Source organism: Drosophila suzukii, chromosome X, assembly GCF_043229965.1.
Source record: "Drosophila suzukii chromosome X, CBGP_Dsuzu_IsoJpt1.0, whole genome shotgun sequence".
In the NCBI taxonomy this organism is placed as follows: Eukaryota; Metazoa; Arthropoda; class Insecta; order Diptera; family Drosophilidae; genus Drosophila; species Drosophila suzukii.
In genome coordinates this window covers 2,902,222-2,923,106 of record NC_092084.1, presented here as the reverse complement: position 1 = coordinate 2,923,106, position 20,885 = coordinate 2,902,222, and the positions used below count along the sequence as shown (strand labels likewise).

Sequence of the window (20,885 nt, the reverse complement as noted above, 5' to 3'; positions counted from 1 at the left end):
ATTAATACTTCCTCATTTCATCAGGGCATCGCCAAGCCACTTACCCGTATCGCTGAGCCTGCTGCTGGAGTCGTCGTCCGTGAGCAGGATCGATATGTCCACGCTGCTGCGCTGCTGCTCCTTGGCCAGATTGAGGCCCACGCCCAGGCTGTGGGCCAGACTCCCCGACGACTGGCCCGAGTCCTTCTCATCCAGGCTGGCCTTGCGCGTCTGGTGCGAGGATCTCGAGCCGAGGAATCCTCCCGTGCTGCGCTTCTTGAAATTTGCGCTCAGCAGCTTGGAGGAGGTGGCCGAGATGGAGGAGGAGACGGCCACCGCCGTGGTCGAGGAGGCCGACGATGAAGAGGAGCTGAACTTGGCGGTGGAACTCGACGAGGACGATGCCTTGCCGCTGTGCAGGGTCGAGCTGCTCGAGGTGCTGGCGGTGCTGCTGGCCGATGCCGAGGCCGAGGCGGATGTGGACACCTTGGCGTAGTCCAGCGACTGAAAGGGAAGAGAGACGGAGGAAACGGGTGTGGGCAGGAGCAGGATTAGAGCCTGGTCGCAAATGCTCTGCACAGCCTTGCGCTGCGCCCGTCGCTGCTGGATGGTGGTGGTGCTGATGGTTGTGGTGATGGTGTTGCTACTACTTGTGCTACTACTTGTGGTGTGGGTGGTGGTGGTGGTGTTGGTGGTTGTGGTGGTGGAGGAGGAGCTCCCGCTTACCAGAACACTCTCGCCAGAGTACGTGTCCGAGTTCACGGCACTACGCTTGCCATGGGTCTTGCGCCGCAGCTGGGGCATGAAGCGCGAGGTGCGCGTTGTCTCGCGCTCGGTAATCCGCTCGATCTTCGACAGGTTGTGCAGCAGCATGCTCGTCTGGTCCTCCTGCGTCTGCTGCTGCGGCTGGGCGGCGTTCACGGCGGCGTTACCGCCGCTCACCTCCGCCAAATCCGGCAGACTGCCACCCTCGAAGAAGTACTCGTACTGGAATTGAAATAATAAATTATGTCAGAATCCTATAAAACCCTAGACTCCAGGACCCCTCACCTGTGTGACCAGCAGCTCCACAATGCGGCACTGGTGCTTCATGTCCTTTACCGCCGTTTCCAGGGTGTCATTCGGCGTCCTGATTATCGAGGGCCCGAAGATGATGGCCAGGTTCTTGGGCTCCATGCGGTTCACCTCGCAGTTGCCGCTCACCCGGCACAGATGCCGAATTAAGTGCTTCATGGTCTCGTACGGATGTCGCGGCAGCGACTCCACAATCTCGCGCAGCAGCACGATCCTCTCCAGGCCGAACTTCTTGTCCGCCTCGATGAAATTGATATAGTAGTTGGCCGGCATCAGGGCATCCGGCAGGCTGCGGATGAACAGCTTGAGCAGGCTGCTCACCACATTCACATCCTCCCAGCGGTCATCGGTGGCACAGCTCTCGAACTGGAAGTCCTTGGTGTTGACCAGCTCGGACAGCTCCGATATGGCCGCCTTGTTGCCGGGTATGCGGTAGATGCCCACCACGCCCAGGCCCTTCGTCTCCACGATGTTCGTGCACACCTCCACCAGGTGCGGCACATGGCCATTGACCTTTGACATGGGGCAGCTACGCAGGGGCACGCCGATGGAGCCGATCTGCTTGGCCGCACAGGCGGATGGCGAGGCCAGGTCGTGGTGGGAGACTCCTCCGCTGCCACTGCCGCCGCGGCGGAAGAGCAAATCCTTCCAGTTTTTCGACTTGGGCGAGCCCAGATCCTTGTCGGGTATATGCTTGTGCGAGCTGGACTTCCTGGCCTTCATCACCGGCGATATTGAGTCGCTGGTGGCCGCCACAATGGCCGCAGCTGCTGGCAGCGCGGAAACATGATGGTGGCCGCCGCTGGCCTCGGCAATCCCGCCCGAATGGGAGCTCAGGGGGGAACTGTCCGCTGCTCCGCCCTGGATGTCGTCCAGATAGCTGGCGCTAGCCACTGTCTTCTGCGGCTCCGCCAGTTGCTTGCCCTGCTGCTGATGCTCCTGCTTGAAGGTAATAGTTATGTTAGATGTTCTTTAGAATATGTTCACCTACTCACATTATCATCGTAGTTGAGGCTGTCCTTCCACTGCAGCAGTCCGAAGAGACGCTTCATCTCGTTGCTGCTTTTGGTCTTGAACAGGATCTCCGTGTAGGGACCACTGCTGCTGGTGGACGAGGAGGTGGATGCGGTGAGGGCCGACGTGGAGTTGGCAGCGGGTTCGTTCACACTGCTGCTGCCCGAGGAGGTCAGCAGCTTGTCCGGGTGACCCTCGTCCAGGTTCAACTCGTTGCCCAGCGAGGCCAGGTGGGCGCCACTGGGCGATGGCTTCGACTGCATGCGGATCAAGTACTTCTTCTTGTCCAGCGACTCGTCGAAGAACTTAAAGTTTCTAATATCGAGTTCTATCACCTGGTGGGAATTGGATATGGGCCATTAGTTCATGGTACACATGGGCTATACCCTGTGATATACACTCACATTGTGCTCCGATTTGGCATGGCGGCCTGAGTAGATGCGCAGCAGATCGCCCTTGATCTCCAGCTTCACCTGACGCCACGATCGGTACTCGGACATGCGCTGTACGGATTATGGATGCAATTAATATCCTTTATATGACTTGTTTAGGAAGATGACCACCTACCTTTCCATTGATGCAAGAGGACTTGATCTCGATCTCCGTTTCGAAGGCCTCCAGTTCGTTGGGCACATATTTGCCATTCAACTCGGCATCGATGTGGATGCTATGTAATACAAGAGTGATTAATATCAAATACTTGTTTAATATACCCCTGCAGAAGGTGTTATTAATTCAATCAGAATGTTTGCCACGCAGTGAAGGAGACATATCGACCCCATACACTCTGGGGTGGAAGATTTTTTTATTATCTAAGAATTTCTGAAGACTATATCATAAAGCTTTCATAGAAACTCGAAATATTTCTACACTAATCTGTCGCATATTTGAAGTTTATACTGTTTCTGTAGCTTGATATGACTTCAGCTCTTTGTCCAACGCACCTGCTTCGCATGTCGCTGCTCATGGAGGCCCTGCGACTTCCGTGGGCAGATAGACGCACATCCTCCAAGCCGTTCGGCGTTTCGATGAACTCGTGGCCGCCACCAGTGCCACCGATCACATCGTAGGTGGGATCCGGATGCTCCTCCACCAGGGATTTCGTCTTCTGCGGCTCCACGACAGCGGCCACCGGCATGGGGATCGAAATGGGCAGAGGAGCGGGTGCGGGAGCGGGAGCGGATGCGGGTGCAGTTGGTGGGGCGGCTGAGGAAGGAGCGGTTCCAGCTGGAGGTGGAGCTGCTGGAACGGATGCCGATCCTGCTGCTGCAGCTACGGCGGCATCTCCGCCAGCTGACGCTTCCGCATTAAAGTCGGCCTCGTTGTTGGTGGCCCGCAGATAGGAGATCCTGCGCATCGGTTTGCCTTCGTCAAAGGAGCTGGAGGATAGTGGTTTGTAGCGCCGCACCACGTTGCCGCTGCCCACAGCACAGTCCACGATGGCTGCCGCTGCAAATATGGAGAAAAATAAATGGATTACCGGCTTATATCATCCACGGACTTAATAAAATATTTAATACTGCCTAAGTGCGTTAAAAGCGGACCCACATATGTATGTGTGAAAAGTATTCCCAATTTAAGCTGTTACGTTTTGCAGGACCTTAATAATAATTTCTAATTACGCTGTACTAATTTGTGTGCGTGTCCAATTTGCTGGATATTCCTAGCAGCAAAAAGTCATTAATATCGTTTTAAATATTAAGAACAATCCGCTGAAGGTAATTGCTTGAACTTTTCTAAGGAAATTGCAGGAGCTATTAAATGTCTATCACATTTCAACTGTTTCTGTTGAAGCTAAGTTTAAAATATCTGAACTCAAACCCTTAAGAATCATACTTATAAAGAAACATATAGAATTGAAAGGAATTCACACATTATTTTAATAAATAAATTTGAATAAGTGAATAATAATAAAACGTAATAACTTAAAGTTTCCTAAGAAAATTGCGGCGGTCTATTGAAAATATCACATTTAAACTGTTTAAAATATCTGTACTTTAAGATCTCAGACCCCCACCAATTTCATAGAAAAACATTTAAAATTGAAAAGATGTGACAATTACAACACTCTAACAAGAATATATCATTTTAAATGTAATATGTTAATATTTTATGATAGCAAGAACAGTAGGTAATAGAAAAAAGCCCAGTTTTATGGGATTATCCAACTGTAATTAACCATAGATAGGACCTACCACTGCTCTCGGCAATGTCCGCCAAGGTGGCAACGGAGGAACCCGCGGGCGGCTTATCCGGCATCGCCACAAACTCTGCACCAAATAATTAAAAAGAAAAAAACGATTGTTGCTTAATAACTTAATTGCCGACAAGGTGGATGGGGTTAGTCCAAGGACTAGGCGACTCACTGCTGGGTCCCACGGGCACCGGATCGATGGTGGCATTCGCCAGCGTCGCCTTGTGCAGCTCCATCCGACTGCTCGTCTGTCCATCCACCGTCGTCGTGGTCGAGGTCGTCATCTGATGCTGCTGGTGTTGCTGCTGCGTCTGGTGGTACTTGGCCAGCGGATGCTGCTGCAGGGACTCGTACAGCACACTCTGCTTCTTCACCGTCGTCGTGGTCGAGCTGCTCGACGTGCTGGCTGAGGACTCCAGGGCACTGGTGTTGATCGACAGCGGCTTGAAGGGATCGAAGCCCTTGGACATGTGCGACACCAGTTTGCGCTCGAAACTGTGGATTGAGAGAGGTGATCTATGTTATAACACTGGTATTTTATAGGTACTTTTATCAAGCTGCTAGGAATGTTATATACATGTACTTTCATTAAGCGGCTTGAAAACGATACAACAACCCTAATGTTTGGGTCTATATAATATTACTGGTATTGTAGGTCCACTTTCTTTAAGCTGCTTCTACAGTCTATATAATGCTACGCCTTCATCGTTTACAGCCACCTTAAGATTTGGATCTACTTACACCTTGTTGGTGACACCTGTTTCCTGCAGCGTCTCAAAATAGTCCAGTTCCTTGGCATACTTGGCATTGTTGTTGATCATCACCTGGCGGTGTTGCTGCTGCTGGATCTGCTGATGTTGCTGGTGGTGGTGCTGAAGTTGCTGCTGCTGCTGCTGTTGCTGCTGTTGCTGCACCTGGTGGTGGTGGCTCACACTGCCAGGAGCTGTGGAAGATCGCTGCACTAGCTTGCCACCGGAATAGTACAAATCGAAGCCTAAGACATGATCCATCTGCTGCTGTTGCTGTTGCTGCTGCTTGAGCAGCACTTGGTGGCGACTGCGCGGCGGTGGCACCACCACTTGGACACCACCACCTGGCGGCGTGTGCGAGGGAAAGAAGTGCTGCTGGTGCTGCTGCAGATGCTGCTGCTGTGCCGCCGGCGAGGAGGATTGCGCCTGATTGCCGTTGGTCGAGGAGGCGGAGGCGGAGGAGGACAGGGAGGCGGGCACCGGCGACTTGAGGAACTCCTCCTTCTGCTTGATGGACTCGCGCAGACGGATCATCAGGTCGCTGTTCTCGCTGCCCCCCGAATGGGGCCCCGAACCAGATCCTGCCGCCGAACCGGAACTGGGACCCGGACCCGCGCTGACCGCATACAACGCCTGGCTGAGGGCTGTCGAGGATTTGGGCTGGCGGGCAGTGGGCGTGGGTGTGGGCGTGTTCGTTGCCGAGCTGGCCGATAATACTGTTAAATTTGGCGGCTGATTGGCACTGCAAAAATATAACAAACGAAATTTCAGACATTAAAAAGAGGTAAACAAGAAATTAGTACATTTAATATAATTTTAGTTCTTATAGTGGGCATACGTATTACATATGTTATTACTAGACGTCGGATTTTATGCGAAATAGTATTCTTAATATACGATTTCCAGTTACATTTCTTTGAATTAAAAATGTTTTCATAAAATATGGATAAAATATAAAACAAATCAAGTTTTAGTTTTGTAAAAAAAAGCCAACCGATAGCTAAAAAAAAAAAGGTTTCACATTTTTATAACTCACACAATTTGTAATACCTTAATTTAAGTTTAGGCAATGTATAACAGCCCTTTTGTTCCAAGCAACCCCGCATAGCTTTAAATATTATTAAGGCCACTTATTATTATACCATTAAAAATCCATTAGCTGTGTCTTTTAATAGTACAAACTTAGGTACCAAAGCTAAACACTATACCATAATAGATAAATATAAATTATACTTATTTAAACAATGTAAATTTCACTATTTAAGCACCAAAAGCAACAGTCTGCCTTTCTATTTGCCTCGCAATAATCAAGCAAAAGTGCTTCTGTTGGCGGATCTAGACATTTTTCTGTGCGGCCGTTAATTTTTTTGCAAAACAAAAATATTTGTCAATTGAATCAGCAGACGCAGTAGCTCCAAATTGGCCAACGGCCAAAAGCAGTGCGACGCTCCAAGTGGGCCTCCCACTTTTTGATGGCACGTGCCATCGTCATTTTGTCAGTTTGTCAGTCAATCAATGGGTTTTCAATCGCCATCGCTGTCGTCACACGCGGCGCATGCGCAATACTCGCGATCGCGTACGCCGATCACGATCGCCGACCTATAGCCAAATTCCATTCCCTATTTTGCGGAAAACATATCTATAGCCAACTATTCTTATTTCAATTTAATTGTGCTTCCGTTTGAATATCTCAAGTGCAACTAATAAGTAAATGTAGATTTTAAGCAGCACCACAAAGATGTGAAATCAGACAAAGAGTGACCGTTGCAGGTAAAAAGGAGAGTTAATTACTGAGTTCTTGAAAAATTAATTTTGTTTAAACCTTAAAGGTTTTGTAATATCTTATATAATGTAATTCATTTATTTTGAAAACAAAGCCACTTCCCTTACCGCTACTCTAATTTATAACTGTCATGGGGCTAGATGCAAGTTTTTTGTGTGAAAAACATGAATTTAGGTTTTATTTTCACCCAACCATGACTTACAGACTAACCAGAGGGGGATTCGGAAGCTAAACAATGCGTTTAACATATTCGTACGTCACTCGTCGGTTGGGAAAAGTTTTACCTTTCCAATTTGCGCCGCAACAACTATAATGACCGCACACAATGAAAACAGTTGTCTAACCGAAAATTTGGTAGCTTAATTAAGTTGATGAAAAATCTATAAAATATTTACCAATGAACTTGGAATTGCAATCAAACCCACGTGTTTGTCAAAATTTCTGCATTTTCCGCTGACATCCCTAATTGACATGAATGTCAAGTAGATACACATGGAAGTTCATGGCTAAAAGCCTTTTGTGATATGTGAAAATGTCAAATTGCGGACCGGTTTTTTGGACATTTTCCCATGTTGTTGGATGTTTGTAGTTTTAGTTGTTCCACCACCGCCGCCACCACTACAGTGGACACTCAATAAACCAACGGCAGGCAGGCAGGCAAACAAAACAAATTAGATTTGGGCCATCGTTTAAGTGGCTGAGAGCAGCTCGAATAATTAAGTTCCATGTGGCGTCGCACAAAGAAGGAGCATTTGCGTATCGGGTTTTAGCCTCTCGGCTGCGGTGCCACTAGAAATGGCAAATTAGTTTAACTATACCTACATTTCCTGCATCCCACAGCCCACATCCCTTATACCATACACCATATCGCTCACCTCTCTGCCTCTGAGATTGTCAAACGAAAGTTCAAAGCTAAAAATAGTATGGTAAATGACAGTGTGTGTGCGCCAGGATGGTTAATTCAATTCGCTTTTAAAAGCCTTTCCCACACTCAAAAGGCTCAAAACCCCGGCAGACTGTCAAGGTCAAAAGGTAATGAATAGATGGCCACCCCGTCCCCTCCCATGTCCCTGGATCATATTTCACAGGTCGCAGAATAAAGGAAACGCACACATATTTCCATTGCCTAGCTTTCAGTGCACAGTGGGCAAAAGTAAATGGCCATCTGCCAATTCCGAATGTGTTATATTTTATTGGTAAAACATAAAAGTATCATAATCAAATGTCGAATTTTATGTGATTTTTTTTACAAAACCATCTGCCAATTCAAAAAATAATAATATATTAATACCCGTACAACTACAATTTTGTCTACAAAACCAATTGTAATATTCAGCTTACATGAAATTATGATTTTATAAATCATTAAAAAAAAATGCTTTTGCATAAAATCTCATTGACGGGAAAGTTATGCATGAAGTCAGTGTTAAAACCAAAGAAAAATCGATCTAGTTTTTTCTATCATAATCTCAAAAACCACGTGTTTAGATAATATTTATTATTATTTTTACTGTTAAAATAGTGATGAGAACATAAAAATAAGTGTTTCAATTTTTGCTGGATTAACTCCCATCTTGGCCCACTGTGCAGCGGCAGAGCAGGTAGCAATGGAAAAAAAAGGAGAGAAATACTTTGGATCAGGAGCGCGTGTCCCCAGCATATGAATTCGTGATTATTCGGTGGCATTATTATCTATGCATAAGCTCTATATAAAATATTCAATATGTGGGTTCTACACTGGGCAAAAACTGTTGTTACACTGTTATTTTCACAGTTTCCTTTTAGCTTTCAGTGACTTTTAACAATTTTGATAACCTTTAGATTTATTAGGGCAAAACATATTATTAGTTGGTATCTCAAATTTCTTTCGGTGCACTTTAGTCTGATGCAGAAAAGCTTCGACACAAGTGACTCGCATACAATTCAGTTCGATTTGATTCATCGCCCGAAAGCCCTTATCACCCCCATATGTGTACACTGGGCATATATCCCATATTGTTGTTGCGTATCGATAAAGGCGGCCAGCGAATTAGCCGTATCTGTTTCTATAGGGGGTACGTGAATACATCCATACATGTATATAAGCTCTCTCCCTTTCTCCGTGCGGAATTTCGCGCTTTATTGTCTGCTCGTTGTATGCACCGTGGGCATATTTTGTATTATTTTCTGCCTTCCGATTTGCGTTTCGCCAACTCTTGCGACTCTTTGCAATTAACAAGTCGTAAATAAAAAAATTGTTGACACATTTGATAAGCGGCGAAAAGAGGGAGAGAACCTGTCGCAACACACCCACTCACGCACTCTCATTTTCTCCCGGTGTGTAATTTCCGCCGATTCCACAATTTCACCTCTAAACAAGTTTTTGTTTGGAAATTCAAGCCCTCAGTTGTATCAAATTTCCTTGCAAGGTTTATTTCCTGTTCTGTATCATTAAACATATGAAAGAATTTTTTCTTTTTACTAGATCATTGAATTTATCTTTCTTAAAGTATATGTTTCTAAATTAAATCTCAAGAAGTTTAAATTACTCAAAATGGTTTCTTGTATAGGGAATGCAGTTTAAGAATCTTTAATATTTTCTTTACAGAAATGCTTAATACATTTTACTCAAAAGTGACTGGCTTTTTGATAGAAAGAAACACTCTCTTTCCGAGACGATTGGAATTTTTTCCTCCACTCCGAACTGACGGAACCCATTGATTGGAACCTTTTCAAGGGCGCCGGCAAACCTTTACACAAGTCACGTTCATTGTGGTCTTCGTTTCTAATAGTTTCTGGCGGGGGAGTCGCCATCGACGCTTTGATCTTCGCCTCATTGAAAACACTTGAACTCTTGATCTAATGTACTTTTTTTTTGTTTTTCGGACAAGGTCTCTGCAAACTGTGGATTCTTGTTATGTTCTCAAAATGCTTGGCTTTTATTTTACACTTTATCATCAAAAGAGAGCAGCACAGAATAAAAATAATAACAATAACAAGTGAAGAAATGGCAAATTAACCTGTTTTCAATATTGGAATCGATCTCGAAACGTATCATTTTCATTTGTATAAGCATGGGCCTTTTGTCGCCACTCAATGGTAGCGCGTACATTTTTCTGGCAGTGTATGGCAGTCACTTCATCACAAAACACAACTCACAATTCCCTAAAAAATATGCTAATAAATAAATTAAAATTACAGAAAACTTCGTTTGCCCGCGTATCACAAAATCTGAAATCTGCCGAACCGCTCGCCATCGTCAACTAAACTAAAGTACTACGCAAAGTCCATGCGACTAAACTAAAATAAATACAAAAAAAAAAAAAAAAAAAAAATGGAAAAAATACAAATAAAAAAGAAGGCACAACAAAACACAGCAAAAATTGGCTTTGTATGCATGTATGAAATTCGTATTAAAGAGCGGCAGAGGCTCAGCAATTGAAAGAGTCCCATTGAGTGGGCAGCGACCGAATGGCGAACGACCCACCGACCGATGCTCTCCTCTCGCTTGATTCCCTTTTTTATTATTTCAGTACAGTGATCACACCGGGAGTGAACTGGAATTTATCATACACCATACAGGTCCGCTTTGCAGGAACCCCTCTATCTTTTTGTTATTAAAGTACATTTGGAAGTACATTCTTCGTTTAAAGTCAAAACACTACAATTCTCAAAAAAAAAAAATTGTAATTATTATCACATGTTATCGAAACTTTGGCGGATAAAAGAAATCCAATTGACAATAAAATGATTGAAAACCCATATATAGTTGGTAATACAAATAGCCATTGAAATTTCGTTTAGAAAAAAGACACCAAAAGCCTGCTTGATAGTCCAAAAATACCAAATACATATTGTAAGAATTCTTTATGAACCATGATTCTTTTAATATACAAAAAAAAATCCGAAAAAATCTATTCTGTTTTATTCTCTTTTATCCTATTCCATTAATAACCATATATTACTACTAGGTTATTATTAAACCCTCCCCTATTTAAGTCCTCGCAACTACCCGTAATATAGCAATTCTAGTGCGTACTGTATTTTATAACCAATAAATAGATAAACAAATAAAAAAAGAAGTGAGGGGCGGTCAGTGGGCGAGGGGAGCTGCCCACAGTTTGCACAGGATGGTCGAACAGGAGAGAGTGGGAATCACTATATCACTATCAGTCACCGACTGACCAAATATATACCCCATACTACATACTACATACTACATGCTTCACCCTTCAATCGCCCCCCCCCCCCTCGACTAACCTTGCCTTGTTTATTTATTTACCGAGTGGGCGTGGGGGGGGAGTGGCTGGGGGCTATCCCACCCAACCGCAGGGCGTATACGTAATTGTGAAAGCAAAGCAGTTAAATTTGTACAATGCACAGTGGTACCAAAACACATTGCTTGGTATTTATAAAAAAAAATTTTAATTATTATTTATATGAATTTTATTAACAGCTACAATATAGCCAAAAAATTAAATATACAGTTACAAATTAAATCATTAAAATTATTTTCCCTAAATCGTAACCACTGTGCACGCAATGTTACGCACCAAAAATTGAGTTTTGCATTTCCGATGACATATTTTCGCCAGCCATCAATCAGTCAGTCGATCAAGCAATCAATCAATCAATTGATAGGGATTGTACATACAATATCTATATGTATTTGCAGGCCCTTAAAAGGCACCATCTGTTTTTCCCAGTGCACATTACTCTGGTGGCACGTTTGGAATGCCTGGAGTAGTCAATAATTTGCATAGGGCCTCCTGCCGAGTCGCAAGATCAACTCAAACTCAATCTGAATCTGAATCTGAATCTGAATCTGAGTCGTCTCAATTTCCATCGCCATCTCGAAAAGATAAAACCCTCATTCGCTTGAAGACCGAGAAGCGGAAGGGACGAGTCGAGAAGACGACGTCTTGATGTCTGCGGGAATTGAAGGCATTATTATTTCCTCCCATTCTTCGCATTGCTGGCATACAAAATTCAATTAAATTTATCGTAATCATTTAACAATGGAGCAAATATTCGCCTTTTGCAGTTCAACAAATTTATTGTTATTGTTGCGAGGTGTCCATTTACACTCGATTGTGCTGTGTGTGTGCATAAAGTTATGCGGTTATTTATTTATTATTATTTTTTTCATTTTTTCCCCCCGATTAGTCAATGGGTTTTTGTTACTGCATAATAATAATTGATTTATTTATTCATATTCGTGTGCAGCCAAGCTGCGTATACGCAATGCGACTGCGGGGGCGTTGAAAAGTGTCCGATATTGCGTTTTGAATATTGAAATAATTCTCAATAATTTATGCGGGTGCAGAAATATGTGAGTAAAAGCTTTTAGCAAGGTTTAACCTCTCATAAAATCAGTTTACATAGCACTTAAACTAGCCCCAGCAACATTGCCCAACAATCAGTAAGAAAAAGGTAACTTAATTAATTGCATTTGTTAATTAAGTAACAACAATGCACACATGAAAAGCAATCAATAATCAATCACTCCATGGGGCGACTGTCCGTTTTCCGGAGTTATCTCACAATCAAAAGATTCAGTCGGTCAGTAGACGTGTATACCCATTTCCAACCGACAGTTCTCTGGATGTTCACAAAAGTTTGCCCAATCCGACTCACGTAATTTGAAAATTGCACATGCAACTTGCAACTGGAAACGTGACAAACTTTCCAAAAAGAATAAGAGAAATTTAAAACAAAGAAAGATTATACAAATGGGAGTCTGATGAGGGGGAAGTAATGAATGGTTCGAGTTTGTTGCTACCACAATATCTAATTAAACTAGTGGTTCTTCTATTTTCCATCAATATTTCCCTAAGTTCGAAACTGTATCCTTATTCCCTTCATTTGACCTTTTAGAATCTGGAGAAAGGGCAGCACTCACTTCTATACTACGCATGTAATGTCTCCGCTGACGTCACATGAACTTTTTATAGAATACGAAATAATAAATAATTTTTGCACATCCCCATCCCATACAGACAGTGGGAAATATATGGAAAATAATTTTCATTCAGAACAGACAGACGCAAAACAATGACAAATATGCATGGAAATATAAGCGAGAGACGAGCGATGAATGAAATGAGACTGAAATGAGGAATGTACGAAATGAGAACGCCAGATGAAGGAAAAATGGAGTGGGTTTTCGGGACCCGGGTCTCGGGTCTCGGGTCCCGGGGGGAAATGAGGATGAAATCACCGAAAAGGCCCCATTGCAGCCACAATGGCGACCAATACTCGTCTGCCGATTCTGGCCTATATGGTTTCATAGATATGTAGAGCCCAAGGATGGGGAAATTGCCCCATGCCCACGGTGATGGTATGCGGTCATCATCATCATCATATAAGATAATGCCAAATAATTGGCAGTACTAAAAAGTTTGCTATAATAAATAATAACCTATTTTATAATATTATTTCGTATTATAACTTATAATTGCCCAAAATATTCAGGACTTATATGTAGACACTCCATAAAATCGAAGTATAGTGTCAGAGATCAAATGAAAATGGAAATATTTATGGGGGGTTTGCCTCGAGGGGCTGGAAAACCTTTCGCACAGAGTTCGTTTACAATTGTTTTTAATTATGTGCATTGTTCGCCGTCAGTTGTTGTTCATTAGGCGGTTAGTTAATGTCATTTAGTTCATCAGCCTAATTTTGCATCTCTGCCCCTGCATCCATTTTTCCATCGGCTTCTCCTGCTTTTCCTGCCCCTCAACCGTTCAGCATTTCTCGTTTCCAATTTCGAATATTGGGTTTTCACTTATTTATTTCGTTGATTTTTTGCTGGCAATGAAAGTGAAATAATGTGCAATGTGCATACACAATCGTACATAAATATGTATGCATATGCTATTAAAGACAGAAGAGAAGACTGACCGCCTCTCAACTTTTGCCACCATAAATCACAACAGATTGCCACTGCACAGTGGAGCAAATTGCATTTAAAAGTGCCATTATTTAATTTTAATATTTTTCAACAACTACCTAAGTAGTCTGAAATTTTAACTCAAAGGCAGAATTTCTTAGGAATCTAGTTGTCCTGGAGGTTTCAGAGTTTCTGTTGTCTCGAGTCAACTAGTTTGAACAGCTCAGTTTAATTTTCGTTTTAGGAGAGCACACACCTCGGAATTTTTGTTAGAAAAAAATCTGTGTAATTTTTCTTCCCATTGAATCGAGTAATTGGGTGAGTTTTTTGTTTTCATCAAAAAGTTTCGTAAACCCTTCTGAATCCAAAATTCTCGGGCAGTTTTCTGGCGCTATGGTGGAGAAAAAGAAACCGCTTCAACTGCTGCGAATGGCGCGTTCTACCCTATCGATCATCTACAACGATCACTTCTTGTGGACCTTTGTCAAGAGCTACGGACTCTTCTCTCTGGCGATCCCCGTGGCCAAGTTCCTGGATGGCTTCCAAGTGTTGCCTACTGGCGGCATCTGATTCGTTTTTGTTTTCAAGCGGAGTAATGCACACTACACAAAAATTACACATTCAATAAACAAAGGCAACAAGGCGGAACCATAAAACTAATTCTGGTCATTTATGGGTGTGGGGTATGGACATGATTAGATTGGCCACGGAAATCTCCTAATCTTTTGGGCCGTTATTTCCTTCGACTTGTCACTAATATTTTGGGAAATCGTTTGAAAAGTTATAGATTTTTCATGTCCCATTCTATGTTGTTTCTCAAAACTTTGACAGTTAATAAATTCGGTAATATATTTGAGAATTTAAAAACACTACAAATTCATGACGGTTAAGAATGTAAATAAATATTTTCGAATACCATTAAAAGAAAATAGTTAGTTACCGTTGTCATTAGGATTACAATGTGATCGGTAATACATTTAAAAATTAAAAAGACAATACAAATTCAAGAATGGTTGTAGCCATATTCTATTCCAAAGAAAACTCTACTAACAGTTACCAAAATTATATGAAATGGTGATCAACATTTAAAAGATAACAGTTAACAAGCAATCATCACTTCAAAAACAACAAATTGGCATAAACGGCACAATGTGATCGGATATATAAATTTTAATTTAAAATAAATTTAGAGTCAACTCTTGACTCAACATATGATTTAATATAATCAATTAAAACACAATTTTCAATTTAGATACTGCAAATTGTCTTAAATAAGACACTAGATTTTGTTTGTAGATATGAAAACGATGTAAACGTGTGTGCTATTTTCTATTTATCTGAAATCCGAAATTCGAAATCCGAAAATCCGCTGTAATTGCCATCGTGTGTGACGTCAATTGCCGTTTCGCTGTTCGCCAAGGTGAGCTCATTTATTTTGTTGACTTACCGCATGAACTGATGATGATGTTGCTGCTGCTGGTAGAGATGTTGCTGCTGTTGCTGCTGTTGCTGCTGCTGCTGCTGCTGCTGATGTTGGCGCAGTCCGTGTGCCATGTCCCCGAAATCGATGCTGCTGCTGCCGCCAGTCAGCGCCGGATGACGATGTTGCTGCTGCTGTTGCTGTGGGTAGAACTGGTGACTCAGGATGGTGATGCCTCCGCTGGCCGTGCTGGTGATGCTGCCCGATCGACTGCCTCCGTGCAGGGATGGTGCATGATGGGAGTTGGGATGCGAGTGCGGCGATCCTGCCGGCGATGATGTGGTCACTGCTGCAACAGCGGGATATGAGATCAACTGTTGCTGCTGCTGCTGATGTTGCTGCGGTGGCGCTGCAACTGCTGCTGCTGTTGCCGCTGGAAATGTGGTCTTGTGGGAGCCGTTGGCCAGCAGCGAGGGCGAGTGCGTCGACATGGTCAGGCGATTCGACTCCGGCGTGTGGGCAATGCTCGTATAGTGCTGCAAAAAGAAGCAGGGAAAACAAGTTAGTGAGATGATAATATAATACAACAAACTATGCAGTGGGTGTATATCAATAATAGTCGCATTCTCCCCAATTACTCGATTTAGTCGCTTTCAAGTGATCTTAATATCACTATTTAGATACTTCTCGCAGTGTTCACTTGACTCGAATAGATCATCAATCACTCTTATTAATCACTGGTTAAGAAAGCAGTCGATTATTTAATTTGTTAAAAAATATAAGTGCTTGTTTACCTTTTGCGAAATAGCAATAACACTGACTGCCATAAATAAAACGATCAATTTCAACTGAATTTACTAAGATATCAAAAGTTGATATCGACTATTATGTTTAAAACCAAATCAACTCTGTTTATTCAAAAGAATTAATTACAGCGCAGTGTGATATCACATATAGGGTTTTGTTTTGGTTGGAAATATTAATGTCTTTCTCAGAAATATTTTTACAATGAAATTTTAATATGTGAGTCACAACAATTTCGAGGCATTTTCGGTTCCTCACACTCTGTGTCGTAAACTAGTTTTTTAAAACGTTATTTTTAAGGAAACGAGGTCAAAATAAACATATTTCACTTTAAAAGCACTGAATATTATAGGGAATTTTCCGAAATATCGCCTTGTTTTGGTATTTTGAAGTAAATATTTTAGGGATCCTAATATCATCTCACGATGAGCGTGGCAGAACCTTTTTAGTTTTTCTAATCTAAAAACACTGCATCGTTAGGAATTTTTTTAGATGTCATAAGCAAATTTCCGTAATATCGCCTAGTTTTGGGACTTTGAAGATAGTCGCGTATCGGTGATCAGGGTATCCATTATCGGTACTCCCCCGTGGTGTACCATCCCAGAACCTTACCATCTGCAGGACATCGCACTCCTTGGGCACCACGTGCAGCGTGAGGACCGTCGGCGTCTGCTTGATCATCGAGACGATAGTGCTGTAGGCGATGCCAGCGATCGGCTGGTTGTTGACCATCAGCACGCGGTCGCCCGTCTGCAGGTTGGCGTAGTGGGCCGGTCCGTTCGCCTGCACCTCTTTGATGAAAATGGTCTCCATCGCTTTCACTTGGTACGGCGGCAGCGACGTCGGCGACGTTGGCTCCAAACCGGTGATCCCGGCCACGGCGACGCCGCCGACGACGCTGCTGCTGCTGCCGCTGCTGCTGCCGGCCATACTGGAGGCTTCCTACACACCAAACGAAACCGAAGCACAAAAAAATAGTCAGATGTACGATTGTGGCGGGCAGATTAAGAAGGTGCCATAATATAGTAATATAAAAAACATACAAAATCATAATGGACAGTCCTTTAATCTTATTTGTAAGAATGTTACCCACTAAATTGTAGTATAAAATATTTTCGATACGATAAGCCAATGACCTGTTTAAAAACAAGTTACAACCAATAACTATTGTAAAACATGATTTTTTAACAAAAAGACCTTGTTACAACTTATTTTAAAGTTTACTAAACAAATTTATACTCTAAGACACTCGAAAAAAATAAAAAGTACTCATTTATATACACTACAAATAATTACAAAACAAAAAATATCAAATAAAAAGACCTATTTATCTGGACGTGACTGTGGGTCGTGAAACAACATTTCGCGAGGAGAGTGTAGATTGGATTAAGTCGCCGTGCGAGCGACAAGGAGAGGGCGAAAAGAGAGTGTGAGAGTGAGTGAGAGCGCCGAGCGGAGGTTGTAATATCAACAAAAATAAAAATAAAACGGGCACAAAAAAGTGAAGTGAGCAAAACGCAAATTAGTGCAAAAATAAAAATAAAAGAGAAAGAGAAGGGAGGTTCTACAGACATTTGAATACCCTAACATAACATTCACAAGTTTATGCCAAAAGAACAATACTCATACGCAGTGTGGTCATGTTTAATGATTTATTTACTTTTTTTATTAAAGATTGTAATTTCTTTTATCCATAAAATAGGCATCAAATGATGTATTTACTATTTCCAGAATATTAATATTTGTAGTTTTAAATTGTTTACTTTTTGATAGTCAATGCATTCCAATTTGTACATTATATGTATATATTTTCATAGTTTCTAGTTATTTATTGGGCTCGAACAAGTTTTTAATATTTTTTAAATACCCCTGTTGAACTCTGTGCTGTGTATCACAAATGAAAAGCAAAAAGAAAGCAGAAAAAGCAAAAGCGGCAATTTGAATAAGTCGCGCGTGCGCAGCGCTCACGTAACGCCAAACGCCGACGCTAGCGCCGACTGAGGCAGCGCCAGCGACTCAGCAGAGCGCGAGAGAGAGAAAGAGTCACTCCCGCTCTCTCAGTTCCACTTCCTTTGCGAGCAAACTTTTTAAGTAGTGACTATTAAACAACTTAACAAATGTTAGCTTAAAAAATTATACTTTTCATAGATATAAAATTGGCGTATTTAACGTTATTCATTCTCTTTAATAGCTTTCCTTATCACCAAACCTATGTATGTAGATGTTAAGATATCCCGCATCCTTAACCCTGTGTCCTCTATTCTTGTAGTCTATGACCCTGCATCCTCTATCCACGTCTTTATGTTTCTACATAATATTTTACCCACCATACCGACTCATACTTAGTTTTCCTTATCACAAAAGCCGCATAGATGTCATGATATGATAGATATTTATAATTTATACCCCCATCCTACATCTGTTACCCTGAATCCTCTATCCTCGTAGCCCTATTTCTGTATCCCTTATAAAATATATGTTTAGTTCCTCTATCTACATCTATTAAGATGTCACCCCACAATCCCTAAAAAATATTTTACTCAGCAGAGCATCATTACTGTCTTATCACATAGGATCACTTAGATGTCATTATACTATAGTGAATATTATGATAGATACTATTTTACATTATATATTATGGATCATCTATCCCCTACATTCCTTATGCTAAATCCTCTGCCACGTATGCTCCATTCTGGCAGGCCCTACTCTTGCATTTCCTATTCAATATATATTATGTTCTTCTAAGTGGCATCCACTATCCCTACATAATCATCAACTCACCAGACCATCGAAATCCTGACTCATACTCAGGTATTCTTATCACATAAGATCAGTTAGATGTTATGATATTACGATAGATGTTATGCTAGATATAATGACAGATAGTATGACAGATATTATGATAGCTATTTCGAATTCTATACTCTGGATCATCTATCCAACCACATTCCTTATCCTAAGTCCCCTCATAATCTTCTACATCATCATCCCGACTCACCTGTGGCCAGTTGCCGGATATCGATGCCGCTGCTGCTGCCGCCGACGATGCCGATGCGGATGCCTGGTCATCTTCCGGCGGATAGGCGATGAAGTGGCGCAGCGTGAAGCCGAATCCCTGGTTCGGTCGCCGGCGGATCACGATGAGCTTGGGCTGGATGGAGGAGGCGGCCAGGGCCGCGTTGTTGGCCGCTGCGGCGGCAGAGGCCGCTGCCACCGAGGCCGCCTGCGCTGCCGAGTGCGCAGCGGCAGCGGCGGCGGCGTTCGAGTTTTGTAACATTTTGTTGTGCGGGCTTTTAGTGGTTTTCCAGGGGCGGCTTTTCCAGGGGGTTTTCCACTGCTTACACTCTAGCTCTCCCTCTCTCGCTTTGTTTCAGCACTCTTTCTCTTTCGGTGGCCTGGCTTTGCGGCTTGGTGGTTTCTGTTGTTATTGCCTTTTCTATTTGTCGTGCGGTTGGCTTTTTTATTACTATTTTATTTTGTTTGTTATTTTTTATTTACTTTTCTTTTTCTGTTTTTTTGGTGGTCAACCTGTTGGTGGCACCCTCATTTGTGTGACGGTGGGTGGGGGTGGTGCTTCACCCCTGTGTTTTCCTCTTCTATCGGCTAATATCTTATCCTCTATCTGCAATTTAGCGTTGCAGTTCGGTTTTCCTTTTTTGTTGGGGGGGATTTTCCTTTACAGCCTGCGATACGTTGCAAATTTTCGATGTGGCTGCGGCACGAGGCCCATCGAACCGATCGATATTACCATAGTACTGATGATACTGAATCTCCCTGCCGGTCGATCGATGGGAAATCGGAAATCATCTGCAAAAAGAAAGAAGAAAGTTAATTGTTAAATTTAATAAAGAAATGTATACAATTTTTCTGAACAACAATTAAAGGTGTAGCTTAAAAAGTTTGAAATAAGAATTAAGATTATTATAAATTATAAATCTTATTGATCCAATAATAAAATGTTATATTAAAAGAAATGTATCTTTAGAAGTTGAAACATGTTTTTAAATTACTTAGAATTTTTAATTACAGCCTGCTTAATCTTTAATGATGTATCTTTTTGATCTTTTATTATATAAATATTTTTTTATTTAAGAACCCTATTTAAAAATCCAATGGTATAATATTATATCGAGAGAAGTTAAAAACAGTGCATACCCAATTACATGTTTGTTGTTAATTTGTTTTCGTGACATAAAAACCGATCTTGTTTCCTGGAATTCATTGAATATGGCCTGTAGTACCATCATCAAATGTTCTTGGCATTGAGTCACTCTTAACCCAATAGCTCCCAGCACTTCGTGGCCCAGAGAAGGGTTAAATTGCGACCAAGCGTGTTACACTTTTCAGACTTCTCATTTGACGGTCAATGTCCAACACACAAACGCCATGGCTGAATCTGTTTTTCGGGTTTTTACTGTATTTTTTATGCATTGTAATTAAAGCTGGGAAAAGGTTTTTGTTTTGTTTTTCCTCGCTTTTTTTCGTCTCGAAGCCTTTGTTTTTTCCCAGTTTCAGTTGGAATGGGCAGTAAAAGCACTCGACTAACTGTACTTGGCCATATATGCGATGACTTTTGGTCGATCATAATAATCAAGACTGCGATGATGATATAATGCCGTTTATTACCGCTCTTTCTTAAAAAACACAACTAAAATACATTCAACTCCAGGCAGACTAAAAACTAAGAAAGGTATTAAAAATAAAGCGTCCCCTTTGAAGGGGGTTAACGCCCCCTTTTTATATAGCTTTTCCTTCATTTGACATTTTTGTCTGCTCAAAAAGTTATCACTTTGAGGGCGGGGACAACCAATAAAAGTTGTTATTCGTTAAAAAAACTGAAATGTTTAAGCTTAGGCTAACTAAACCCACTAATTAATTATTAAGTCAATAAGCAGCATTGCTAACTGTTAAATGACAAGCGACTTGGGATAGTCTTGAAAAATACTAATTTTTATGCCATGTTCCATGTTTTATGTAGGTATTACCTAAATTCT

The 20,885-nt window shown here is 42.1% G+C and overlaps 2 protein-coding genes across 13 annotated transcripts in view; one reads left to right on the top strand and one right to left on the bottom strand.

Moving 5' to 3' along the window:
• RhoGAP19D (Rho GTPase activating protein at 19D) overlaps window positions 1-20,885 on the bottom strand; it is a 44,330-nt gene that overhangs the window by 3,640 nt on the left and 19,805 nt on the right. For 5 of the 12 annotated variants that reach the window (XM_065868217.2, XM_036820745.3, XM_036820744.3 and 2 more), the window contains 12 exons: window positions 18,890-19,698; window positions 16,501-16,830; window positions 15,112-15,620; window positions 5,003-5,752; window positions 4,434-4,756; window positions 4,263-4,337; window positions 3,012-3,516; window positions 2,635-2,734; window positions 2,472-2,570; window positions 2,049-2,402; window positions 1,030-1,995; window positions 45-966 (listed from right to left, as the gene is read on the bottom strand). In XM_065868217.2, coding sequence (XP_065724289.2) covers window positions 45-966; window positions 1,030-1,995; window positions 2,049-2,402; window positions 2,472-2,570; window positions 2,635-2,734; window positions 3,012-3,516; window positions 4,263-4,337; window positions 4,434-4,756; window positions 5,003-5,752; window positions 15,112-15,620; window positions 16,501-16,830; window positions 18,890-19,168 — 5,212 coding nt within the window. In that variant the 5' untranslated portion in view covers window positions 19,169-19,698. The remainder of the gene's footprint in view (window positions 1-44; window positions 967-1,029; window positions 1,996-2,048; window positions 2,403-2,471; window positions 2,571-2,634; window positions 2,735-3,011; window positions 3,517-4,262; window positions 4,338-4,433; window positions 4,757-5,002; window positions 5,753-15,111; window positions 15,621-16,500; window positions 16,831-18,889; window positions 19,699-20,885) is intronic. The other 7 variants (XM_036820746.3, XM_036820750.3, XM_036820751.3 and 4 more) reach the window with 7 other exon arrangements.
• Window positions 13,847-14,320, top strand: LOC108015219 (uncharacterized). Its single transcript, XM_017081560.4, has 2 exons — window positions 13,847-13,982; window positions 14,046-14,320. The coding sequence occupies exon 2, from the start codon at window positions 14,058-14,060 to the stop codon at window positions 14,232-14,234; it is 177 nt and encodes a 58-aa protein (XP_016937049.1). The 5' UTR covers window positions 13,847-13,982; window positions 14,046-14,057; the 3' UTR covers window positions 14,235-14,320.

Bases quoted from the DNA above. Each gene is read 5' to 3' on its own strand.
- LOC108015219 (XM_017081560.4), top strand. From the start codon at position 14,058: ATGGTGGAGAAAAAGAAACCGCTTCAACTGCTGCGAATGGCGCGTTCT.